Source organism: Chionomys nivalis, chromosome X, assembly GCF_950005125.1.
Source record: "Chionomys nivalis chromosome X, mChiNiv1.1, whole genome shotgun sequence".
In the NCBI taxonomy this organism is placed as follows: Eukaryota; Metazoa; Chordata; class Mammalia; order Rodentia; family Cricetidae; genus Chionomys; species Chionomys nivalis.
Genome location: NC_080112.1, coordinates 80,345,833 through 80,359,110, shown reverse-complemented (window position 1 = coordinate 80,359,110; position 13,278 = coordinate 80,345,833). Strand labels below are relative to the sequence as shown.

Below are 13,278 nucleotides of genomic sequence, written 5' to 3'. Positions count from 1 at the left end.
TGCAATTTTAACATAGCATTAAAAAATAATGTTCACTCAGTTTTTGGATATGTTTTACTTCAGTCATCCTTTTGTGATTTACTTCATAGATGTGCATTTCTTTATTCTAATCTCTCTAAGATTATCCTCAATTATTTACTTTTATACAAGAAAACCCAAGAATATTATATTATCTGACTGATAATAAATGTGTAATTAAGTCTTAGAATGGTCTTGAATCTATTTAACTTAAAATAAATTTGAAGAATGATATATTCAAGCTTCTGATAATATAATATTGAAATTACCTTATTTTCCTATGGATTGTGCTGTCATATGTTTTGTGTCAAATATTCATTAACCTTAGTGCAAAAGAAATGAGAATTTCTATATGTTACTTTTTGGAGACTTGCAAATCCAAATGGTAGAGAGGGTTATAGAATTAACTACTTTAATTGTCCTAAATTTATCTTGATGCAAGTGAAAAGATACAAAATTACAGGCTGAATACTATCCTCATTCATTAATTCTGCCACCATGCCTTGTTTCTCTTTTGGCTTCATATAGTCATTATTGTATGACATTGAAGAGTAATTATGGAACAAAATATTGTCCTTTTTTACCCACACAGAATGTGACTAAGTTTGTAAGAAGTAAAAAACCGAGATTTGTGTGATAAACTATAATATTATAACACTTACTGCACAGTTCCACTGTTCTCATACCTTAGAAAAATTATACAGATATTGGACCTTTTCTTAAGCCTCAGGCTTCTGGATTTAAGCAGTTTTCCTGCCTCAGCCTCCCAAGTATCTAGGACTATAGGTGCATGTCACTGTTGCTGCTATAGTAGGTAGCAGGAATATGGGAGAGTGAAGCCCTAAAATGAGATAGACTTAAGTTTAATGCAATAGCTAATTTTATTCAAAGCATCAGACTCTTTATATTCTCAGAGTTAAACAAGGTCAAATGAGCAAAGGTTGCATGCGTTTAGGCTTTTGACAGTCACAAGGTTTAACCTCTGTTTGGAAACACCAATCTAAATAGTAATAGATGATAACTTATGCGTAATCTAAAGCAAACACACTTCTATTTACTATACCTGGGAGGGGGCAAATAAAGTGTCTGTTACAGAGAAACAGAGGTTACAAGACTTTGGCCTTGTTGTCTTGGCATTATTTCTCAAGCTCTCAGAATCTAATGCAGTTTCCTACATGGATCATGTTCTGACAAACCACCATTTCAGGTAACTCTGTGACGGCGCATAAAATACAAATATGAGTAGTAGGGCAAACAAGGTAAACATGAGATGTCTAGAACTGTAAGAGGTGTTAAGAAATGAGAACATACAAGAATAAAAACACTGTGATGTAGCTTTAGGTTGCATTCATTAGAGTTCTATAGTCCAGTCTTCCATAGCATTTCAGTTTTAAATATGTGTCCTTTATTTGTTCTAAGAAAATGTCTCATATAGCCAACACTGGCCTAGAACTACCTGATTGCAAGCATTACAAGCATGCATCACCATGCATAACCATGTGTGCTCTTATTTATAAATGTATTTATAGGAATTATAAATATATTTTAAGCAAGTTACTTATTGTTTATGTCTGATAATTGTGAAAGTCATAGCTATAATATTTTAGCCTTTTCTAGATGAAAAGTCCACACTGATGGTTATGTAGCCTTCAGTGTTAATGAATTAATAATCTTTCTGTTTTATTTCTTATGCTTTAGCAGTGTGCTTAATTTCTTAATTTAAAAAATGATGCCCTCATTTTATCTTTTTTTTTAATTTTTTTAAAAAAGACATTGATTTGTTTATTCTGTGTGTTTGTGTACGTGAGGAGAATGTGTATGCCATGGTGTACATGTGGAAGTCAGAGGAGTCAGGATCAAGCTCAGGTCACCATTGCTAACTGTGCCATCTTACTGTCTCCTCATCCCTTTAGTTTTTCCACAAATGCTGTTGAAGTTCTTAGAACTTACATTAATTTACAGTAAAAATATTTTTGGTATTTGTTAATAATGTCCCTCAAACAAAACTATTTGTACAAATTATTATATAAATACTAATAAAGCTATTAGGAATTTATCAGAATATCCTGCTGTTTTCACGATACCATCCTTGTGTCTCAAACTATCTCATAACACAAGTTTTCCTATTATCGTGTTTTATCTTTTTTATTACAGATTTATACCCACATTACATAGATATAAATCATTATTGGAATTCGTTTTTGTATAATGCATAGTCCTTTTACAAAATATTCACACACATATAACACACACACATACACACACACACACACACACACATACACCACACACACCCCAATCATTAGGAAAGAGTTATCAAGCAAGATGTGATGTCTCATACCTGCTGTAATTCCAGCACTTGGAAGGTTGTAGCAAGATGATTGTCACACGTTTAAGGACAGCATGTTGTTTAAGGACAACATATAATAGGGAGTTCTCAGGCATGCTCGGCTTTAAAAGAAAACCCTTCTCAAAATAAGAAGCTGTTTTCATAAATATTAAAAGCACTGCCGTTTAGTAAGAATGCTGGTTCTATAGTACTAACCAGTTTAATGATGATGGGCCAGTTACTTAATATTGCCCTCAGTGTCATCTTCAGAATTGGAATAATTAATATCTACCTCGTAAGAGTCAATATCAGAATGAAAAACCTCAGTATTATTTATAGTTCCATCTTACACTTGTACATATCAGTCTTAAGTTTAGAGGTTTATTTATTCAATTTGAAATGAGGAAGAATGAAGGCTTAGGTTTTATATCTTACAGGGTTGCTCTTTTTCGTGTGTAGTCTGTATTACATACCAGCCTATAATAACCCTAGTTCATGCAGTGTTTGCTGATTTTACCTTTACCTTTGCAGGACATAGAATAATTTAAAATTTTATATTTATGTTTATATTATTAATATTTATGAAATTATTAGAATCTATACAATATTGCAGTGAAATATATATTTATATATGAAAAATATGAGTTTATAGTATTAAGATTTCATACCATGAATATTTTTTGCAGGTTCTCACTCAACAGGGATATGATGCTGCTTGTGATATTTGGAGTTTAGGAGTCCTATTTTATACTATGTTGGCTGGGTAAGATATTTACAAACTCTTGTTATTTGAACTTGAGTGCATATCTTCATCTAGAAAGAGTACAGAAGAAAATACTGTTAGACATCCCATTAATATTTTCAAATCTATACTTTTATTTATAAAATGAGAACAATACAAAAATAGAAAAGCTTTCATATAGAATAGGTGCTTTAGAATAAGCCTTTTATTTTTAAACTGTGTGGTTAACTATTGAACTTACTAGACTATTCATTAGCTGTGTATTATAATAGGAGCATGTCCACTGAGCTTGTTAATATTAAGTTAATTTTATTAAGAAAGCACTTTAATTTTGGGCAACAGATTTAGTAAGATGATTGATAAAAATATAATACTACACATTAAACTAGAGAAGCATATGCATACATGTCCACCATTAATAAGATGAAGATACACTCAAAATAAATATGATAATTAGACCATGTTAATGTTTGTAATTTATAATTAGTTAAAATGATATTTTACTCTTAAGAGGGAGCAGCACTTTTATTTAAAAGTGAATATTTATGGTTATATGAATTATTGTGATTTAAAAAAAGGATTGGTTTACTAGTAAATATCAGAAAGTTAGGTATGGCATTTTAACAATTTAACTGCTGTATAAAAACATAAATACATTAGCAACATAAAGTAATGTTAAACTGTTAATTGACTGTACATAATTGCATATGGCAGAATTTAAAAAATTATAAGCTCTTTATAGAATGGTGTACCATATCACATATAGTCAATATTATAGGTTTTAGACCATAGGATATAATTTCTTCCTTGCTGCTTTCAAATATTTGTTTTATGATTAAATAAGAAATTATTATATATAAGTATGTGTTTGATGCTATTTAAGCCCAATTGTTAGATGAAGGAATTAAGACTTTACTGCAAACTGTCTCCTAATACTTTTAACCATAAATCAACTTTCCAATTCTCAAGCATAAAGAAATTTTGGTTCTATCTAATAAAGTGGCACAAAAATGATCACTTTTGTCAAGTTAATTTTTAAAATCCACCTTAAATTTATGAATTTCTTTCAACCCATGAGTAATTTTATATACATAATTCAGAGGCTGTGTTTTTATTGCATTCTCATCAATATTAAATATAATTTGTTTTCATAGATATTAACTGAAAATTGTAACTTATTTCCACTAATTATATTCATAAAAATAAAACATTGATAAATAAGCTGAATTGGTACAATATATTATAAATATATAAGAATTAAAACTTCTTCCTAGTAAATATATTTCCTTGCTGACCTTAAGCCTTTCAAAATAGAATATTTGTGCTTTATTGTGGCCTCATTATAATACTATATGTTTATATAAAAGTCCACCCTTAGTTTGCTGATCAAAGGAAGCAAAGAAGTAATCAGCAAAATTCTTTACTTTGTCAAATAATTTATTAGGATTAAATTCATTGTTTGAGATACATGATTTCATATTAATAGTAAAGGAATTATTAAGTAATGCTCTTACCTAATAATAATGCTTCTTTTTATATTTGTATATAGACTTTTAGCCATCACTTTCAATTATGTACAAAATGTACCTTTGTATGTTTATTAAAATCTACTTTATTAACAGCTACACTCCATTTTCCAATGGACCCAATGATACTCCTGAAGAAATACTCCTGCGTATAGGCAATGGGAAGTTCTCTTTGAGTGGTGGAAACTGGGACAATATTTCAGATGGAGCTAAGGTATAAATCATAAATATGCTCAGTTTTACTTTGTTCATATTAAATTATTAAAATCCTGAAACTATATTCCAATGTATACTTATTGTTTGGTTTCCTTATATTGTCATGTCAGTTTTTATTTATTTATTTTTTTTATTATTGAGATTATAATTACTTTATTTTCTTTTTCTTATGTCCAAATCCTACCATGTAGCCCAGTTTTCTCTTTTAAATTTATGGCCTCTTTTTCTTTAATTGTTGCTGTGTGGCTGTGTTTGTGTGTGAAAATCAACCTGCCCAATCTGTATAATGCCCCCTGTGTGTATGTTTTCAGGACTGAACATCTGGGATAACCAATTGGTGTGCTCGTCTCTAGGAAAGACTAATTTTTCTTGCTCAAAGCATTTCTTTGTTGCCTGGGTATAGGGTTAAGTTTTTTTTTTTTTTGAGCTTTTTTTTTTCTTTGCATGTCTATTGAGGTCATTCAGTTTAGGACATTATTAGGGAGCTATATTGGTGGCATTTTATGATTGTAGCATTTGTCATACATCACATATACCAAATGAAGTTGAATAGAAATATGTGATCAAAATTGAAAGCTTATGTATTTTTACTATGTATAGCTGATATGTTTGCCATATGAGTATTGTGAAGTGAATAGAAAATTTGCTGTATTTTGGTATTCATGTCGGTTATAAAGCTTTTATTACAAGTAGATATAGATAAAAAGAAATTTTAGGGTTTCAGTTTAGATGAATTTATTAATTTTGTTGACCATTGTTTCAATATGTTATCAAAGTATAAATGCCCAGCTATAGTACCAGTATAAATACCTATATATTATTATAATAACTATATTATACATGAATGTTTTTTGTCATAGTCAAGTATAAATTTTCAAAACTGGCCAGTAATATCATAAAAGTAGTCACATGTAAGTGACAAATTATTCGAATCTTCCCATTTTTCTTTTAGGCATCAAAATATTCAGTGAATATTGCTTAAGATAATGATACTTTTGATCTCCCATCCTCTGCTCATCATTCTATCAAGGAGAACTTTCTTTTTTTTTTTTGAGGGATGATTTAAAATAAATAAGATAAAGTCCTATTCAAACAAGTTAAGGTTTTTTTTAAAGTAACAAAATATTTACATTTTGTTATGAATACATTTGTTAGTAAAAACTTATCATCATTCTGATACTGTCTTTATTGGGAAGAAATTATAATAAAAGTCTGGTATGGATTTATGTCTAAGTCATGATTACTGCATGTATATATTAATCTATATATCAGTAGAATACATGTTTGTATTAAAAATCAGTACTTTCTATATAAATGAACCCCTTTTTGTGTTAAGGCACATGGAAACCATTTATGAAGTACGTGTTGGTTTTGGCATAAAACACAGTTTGCTTGGCACAGCCTTGATTTATACCTTTTCCTCATGTGTAGTGATTCAAGTCTCAAATTATTATAGCTTATCTTCATATCACATTTCATTATGAAATTGAATTTTTTCTTTAGAAATATAAGATTTTACTTTTTCATAAATGCTATAACTTAATGCTACCAACATTGAATGCTTGCTATATTTATGTGATAGTTATTACCCTGGGTTTGCTCCCCAATACCTCATTAAACTGAACATGATGATGACACATGCCTCTATTTTCCCAGAACCAGGTAGGTAGAAGCAAGAGAGTCAGAAGTTGTAGGTCATCTTGTTCAGGGATGACTTGGGTATATGGATTCAAGGTTAGCCTAGGGTGAATGAGAATCTACTTCTAAAAATGAAACAAAGAAACAAAAATATAAAGCTGTAGTAATTATTCGAAATTCAAGTATCATTTTTTAGTATTGATAAGGGAAGGATGAAAGGTCATTTAGAATAGCAATTAAGACATAGGATGGTGCATAGATTGCATAGCCTGATTTTATGACTTACTAAGTTTGTGACTTTCAGACTGTTACCTAACCTATTTGTATCTCGGTTACTATATCAAAATGTGATGTTAGTAATACTCACCTCGAGGTTGTTACAAAGATTAAACACCTCATATATTTTATTTTAGTATTCTGGGTATTTTTAAACAGGTTGCATATGTGATAGTAAGTGTTCAAGTATTTGGAGATAATATGATTGTAGTTTGCTATATGGCAGGTAATCAGCAACTGAGACCCTTCCGAGTAAAATTTATGACAGTACATTTCAATATTTTGCAGACATGCACCTCCTTAAATTATCCTTCATTGCTTCATTTATGCCACTATACCATTTAGAAAATCCATCAAAATTCTTTGGCAAGTAAAAAAGTTCAGATAAGGTTTAATGCGTGGATGATGGTTTTGTTTGTTTTCCCTTGTTAAGTTTTAAGTCTGTGTAGGTGATTTGTGTGTTGAAATATACTTTGTGATGAGAAGTAAAGAGATCAATCCTTTAAAGGTCAAGAGTTTTGTCTTTTCTTAGCTTGATATTTTCACTATAATGTAATATGGAAAAGTTCTTTCTGATCATATCCATTTGGGTTTTAAATGTTTCTTGTATTAGGTATCTGTATCTTTCCCAATATTTTCTTTTTTTCTGCTATAATTTTTTTTTAATAGGCTCTTAGTCTTTTTAGTTTGCATATCTTTTCCTTCCTCTGTCTCATGGATTGATTCTCAGGTTCAGTCTCTTAAAAGTGTGGCATGGATACCTTTTTTCTGTTTTGTTCATAGATACCCTCTAAATGAACAGCCTTTTATCTCTTTTTATACAGTGTCTCATTATGTAGCTTTAGGAGGCCTTGAACTCACAGAGATTCTTCTACTTCTACTTCCCAAGTGTTGAAATTAATTCCAAGCAGCCTTCTCTTCAAATCACAATCCACATTAGCACTCAAAGGAGAAAAACCATGACAATAATTCAGAAGCAAACCAAATGTTTAAATGTAGGAAAAGGCAGTTAGAAGTACCAACTACCAATATAAAAGGTTAGATAGGAAAGAAAGGAACTAGTATAGTTAGGGTTCTTAAAGAAAAATAAAACTTAGGAATGTAAATTTTACTGAAGTTAGAAGTGTGAACAATTAAGTAGTGAAAAGATTGTGGATGAAGAAAGGATATAGAAACAAAGAAGGAAGACAGAGAAGAGAAGCATATATGGGTTGAAAGCATAAGAAATATTAGCGAGATAAAACAAAGTACAAGAAAAAACAATCAAAGTTGCCAACATTTCTTACTCCCTAAAGATATATAGTGTGGAGGTCTTAGTGTTATGTTTTGATTTATTTGGTATTGGAGTCATTTGGGCATTCAATTGTTTCCTCTCTTGTTAGGCAAAAAAAAAAAAAAAAAAAAAAAAAAAAAAAAAAAAAAAAAAAAACAGCTGCCAGCAGATTGATACCAACCCCGCCTTTCCCAGCATTGCTGGATTCTACCTTATCTCTGTCTGATGTTTGCTGGGACCCTCCCTCACTTTGTCTTTCATCAACCTTTTCCTGTAGCCACTACAATTACTGCTGGTACGCGATAGACTGTTGGAGACACAGGAAAGTTCTAGATACCTTTCTTCCACCATTCATGTTTGGTTTTGAAGAATATGGCTATATAATAAAAACCATGAGGTTGGCATTGTTTCTCCCTTTCAGTATATTAAAATTTATGATTCCACCATATTTTCTTTTAAAATGTTCTCTGAAATAAAATTGGTGTTATTCTCATCTCTGTTTTCATTATATGTGGCATGTTTGTGATTTTCATTCAATTTGGAAACTAGGAGGGGCATTTTTTTTTCAATTTTTCTTTCTCCTCTGATCCTCCAGTTGTACATGTATGGTATATTTCTTGAATACTCACATAGCTTACTAATGCTCTGCTTTTTTGCCTGTTTTAATAGTCTATTTCTTTGGAGCTAATAGCTATTACTATTTGTACCAGCCACCTTTTCTGCTATGTCTGCTTTTATATTGAATTTATTTTTAACCTCATCTTTCAGTATTCAATTCTAGACATTTGATTTGAGTTTCTTTTAAATATCTTCAATCTCAACTTTTGAATGTTTGGAGTAGAGTTGTAATTCTTTTAGAATTTTTGTCTGGAAATTCTTACATGACAGTTCTGAGTTCAATTTTCATTTTTTATTCATTGTTCTTTCTTGCTTTTCTCGTATGTTTGCTAATTTTTGGTAAGATAGCAAAAATTATCAATTTTACGTCAATGAATATTGGGTACTTTTCTATTCCTATAAATATCTTTGACTTTTGGTCTAGGTATCAGTTAATTTGAGGAAGCAGTAATAGTTCTACATCTTCATTTTAAAGATTTTTCTTAGAGAAGACTACAGAAGTGTTTAGACTCAGACTACTCACCAGTTAGGCAAAGTGTTTTGAAGTTGATAGAAGCATAAATATTCCCCACTTTACATGATTTTGTGAGTTTTTTTCCTCCACTTTTATTTTTATTTACTGCCTGTGTAAACCATGCAAATAAATTATTTTTAAAAAGAACGATTTCTTAAAAAGAATAAAGGTCATGATCTAATCTATGTGGGAAGTAGAAAAAGACAAGATCTCCTGAGTAAATTGGAAGCATAGGGACCATGGGAGAGGGTTGAAGGGGAGGGGAGAAAACGGGAGGGGAGCTGAGAAAAATGTATAGATCAGTAAAATCAATAAAAAAGAAAAAAAGAATAAAGATTGTTAAAAGATTTGCTGTCTAAAATATTATAATCAGTATCCTCAAAATATTCTTCATATAATATTTTCAAATGAGAATGAATGAAACATTTTGCATTAACATGCAATACTTGTAAAAATTTGTGGACACTATCATGTATTAGTTCTAAGTTTCATCCAGTCTTTTCAGATATTTCTCTTGAATTGTTTCCTCCTTTGTAGGTATGTAATAATCTGTATGCTTGAAGGAAATCATCTGTAGGTCTCTAATTTTCTGTTCTTTTCTATCACCCCTTTCATTTTCCATCTTCTGACTATGTTGGTCTCCTGTGAATATCACTTTTGTCTCCTCAATCAGTTCCACAGGCTGACCCTTCTTTCCTTGCACAGTGACCAGAACAAACTTACGGTGGTATGTTTGGGCAATCATGATGCTCCTTTGATTTATTGTCCATCTCTTGAAGATCGTTTTGTTTCGTTGGTTGGTTGGTTGGGTTTTGGGGGGATTTTTTTTTCTTTGTTCTGAAAACTTAGTTTTTGTTTTATATATATATATATATATTTATATATGTATATATTGGTTTTTCGAGGCAGGGTTTCCCTGTGGTTTTGGAGCCTGTCCTGGAACTAGCTCTTGTAGACCAGGCTGGTCTCGAACTCACAGATATCCGCCTGCCTCTGCCTCCCAAGTGCTGGGATTAAAGGCATGCGCCACCACTGCCCGGCATTGTTTTATATTTTTGACTTTTCAACAGACCTTGGAATTCTATCTGACCAAAAGCAGAAGTTCTTGAGCTATAGAAATTTTGCTTTTGTTTTCTAATATAATGTGTGGGTTGCCGGACAAGGGACTGTTTTATTTTTTAAGACAGTTCCCTATGTAGTTCAGATTCCCTTGGGACTTGCTACTTAACTAAAGATGACCTTGAACTCCTGATCTTCCTGTTTCTACCTTCCTAGTGCGGTGTTGCAGGTATATGACACTTTACCATACTTATTTTATATTTGTATTTAAATGATACATAAACCATAAAACTTGTTCATATTAATAATATAACTTACACTGCATTAATATGTATACATTGTGTAATGTTTAAAGTAGGTTAACATATGTACCTCCTCAAACACTTATTTCTTTAAAATGAAACATTGAAGAATTCTCTGTTCTAGGTGTTTGTTTTTATCTCTAGTCACACTTTTCTGTGGTAGCATACCAGAAATTCTTGATGCTATCCAATGGTAACTGATCAAAATTACCCATCTACCCTCCCCACATTTTACTCTGATTTCTATGAGATTGACTGCATTAATATTCCACATACTGAGTGAAATCATGTCATAATTGTGTTACTATGGCTGGCTTGTTTCACTAACATATTGATCTCCAGTTCTATCCATGTTGTCACAAATTACAGAATTTCATTCTGTTGTGACTGAATGGTATTCTATCTTGTACATATATAAACTCATATACATAGATACACAAAATATTCACTCATGCACACATGCACTACCATGAAGTATAATTATAGGTATGGCATTTCTTTATTCGTTTAAGGGTTGGTGGACAGATGAGTTGTTTTTATCTTGTGGCTGTTGTCAATAGTGCTGTTGTGAATATTGTAATACAGATATCTTTATGATATACTGATTTTAATTCATTTTGTTATATATGTAGTAATAGGCTTGCTGAAAAAAATAAGAGTTACTTATTAATTTTTGATTCACTATTTAAGTCTGTTTTATTGAAATGTTCATTATCTTTTATTTTCATATACTCATTTTATATGCCACTAGGTTTTATAAAGACTTTATGCAAATATATAATATATATGGATCATATGCCCTCAAACCCACTCTTCTCTTTCCCATTATTCCCCTTGTTCCCTGAAGAATTTTGCATCTATCATATTTAATATTCAATTTCTGTTTATTTTTGCACAATTTTTCTATTCCACATTGGTTATTTTGATTATCTAAAGCTTTGAAATATTTTTAACAGATTGTTTTTTCTTTTCCTTTTTATAAAAAATAGGGTCAAACAGTGCTGGTCCCAAACTTAACATATATCCTAAGTTTGCCTTTAACTTGTGATCCTCCTGGCTCATCCTACTGAGTTGCGAGAATACAAGAGTATTAATCTTTTATCTATTGTTATTATCTCTCATCTTAGTTTCATTGTTCTGGGTAATAAAAATTGTACAAATGATGTCTTTCTCTATTAAGAAATTCTTGTGGAGGCGATTTTACTTCTTTCCTAAAAGTAAGGATAGTTTACTCAAATTGTTACATACATGCTTTGGTGTATGTAAACTTGCATGTTACTATTAAGTTATATTCTATCACAGTTATAATTATAAGAAATATCAAATATTCATAGTTAATTTGATGAAGACTTATGATGACTGGACCATTATTATAACAGTAGTTGTTGACATGAAGTTTATGTTCTACTGTCATCAGCATGTAATGCAGAAAGCCCTTACTTATTGAATGGATTAGCTAACTGCATGACAGCCTCCCCTTTATGTTTTATCTGAATACGCAAACCATTACAATCTTGGGGTTCTAGCTTTCTAGCAAAGTTCTGTAGCTTTTTTTATTGCCCATTTAAAACATTCCCATTGTCCTGCTATCTTAAATGTTTATTTCCTCTTTTGTTACTAACAAAATCCCAGTTCTAGAAACTTGGTGAAAGAGCCTAATTTCTAGGGTTCAGGGAAGAAACTCCCAGACTCAATAAGCCACACCAATGGATGCAAACAGCAAGAGGATTTTTTATTGTTGAAGGCACCTACAGGTGACTCAGTACTCTCATGAGACTGAGACCCCGCCCCATGTATTTTTTCAGCAAGTATTTATAGGGTCTCAGGGTTACATAAAAGGGAAGCATAACAACAGCAACACCATTGGTCAATTCAAATTAACATATGGGGTGGGTCAACATCAGGACAAAAGCAAGTCTAGATCAAGCCAGTTTCAGCCAGCCCCCCCCGCCCCCCAGGTTTTGATAGATTACACAAAGGACTGGGTGTTTTTCCTTTTTGGCGGGTGCAACTGGTCTTAAGACTGCTTCTGCCGCCCACAGATATCCTGTTTTGCCTCCTTAAGTTGGAGACTAGGGTTGGGGTCTTTCATTTCCCCCCTTTTTCTTTATCATGGATTAAATCTTTATATCCATTAGTCCTGATCCTTAGCTAGATTAGACTCTGAATCTGTTTTTCTCAGCATTTGATATTGCTGGGCCAGAACCATGAAAAGGTCAGATATATATAGAGAGAGGTTAAAATTAAGAGCGAACAAGTCTTATGTTTAGGGGGTTTTGAGAGCGTTGAAGTTTCCATGGGGATTCTGGGTCAGGGGTGCCAGTGAGATGCTCTGGTAGGGCTGCTTTGACATGTGAAGAGTGGATCCAGGCAGTGATTCTGTCCACCTTCAGGGCTGTCAAATGGCAGTGTATGGCCCTTTCCACTGCGGCTCCAAAGTCTTGGTCTGATGTCTCTGGACCCAAATGCTATCGCCTATATTGAAGGGGTGTGGGACAGCAGGGGACTGGTCTGAGTCCCAGTAGACAGCTGCCAGGGGCTTCCAAATTTCCTGTTGCACCAACTGGAGAGCTTGCAAGTGAGCCTGCAGGGCAATCAGCCTGCTGGTATGATCAGCAATATCAGAGTCAAAGAAGGCAATGGCTGGAGGAGGGCCTCCGTACAGGATTTCAAAAGGAGTTAATCCATGTGGTCCCAGGGTGTTCCTGGCTCAATATAGTGCCAGGGGTAGGAGCTGTACCCAGTCCCTAGCGCCAGTCTCAAGCAT

General features: G+C 32.3%; 1 protein-coding gene across 1 annotated transcript in view; it reads left to right on the top strand.

Moving 5' to 3' along the window:
• The window catches only part of Rps6ka6 (ribosomal protein S6 kinase A6), a 118,794-nt gene that overhangs the window by 83,469 nt on the left and 22,047 nt on the right, over window positions 1–13,278 (top strand). Inside the window, exons 22-23 of the mRNA XM_057760699.1 lie at window positions 3,034–3,110; window positions 4,712–4,829. Coding sequence (XP_057616682.1) covers window positions 3,034–3,110; window positions 4,712–4,829 — 195 coding nt within the window. The remainder of the gene's footprint in view (window positions 1–3,033; window positions 3,111–4,711; window positions 4,830–13,278) is intronic.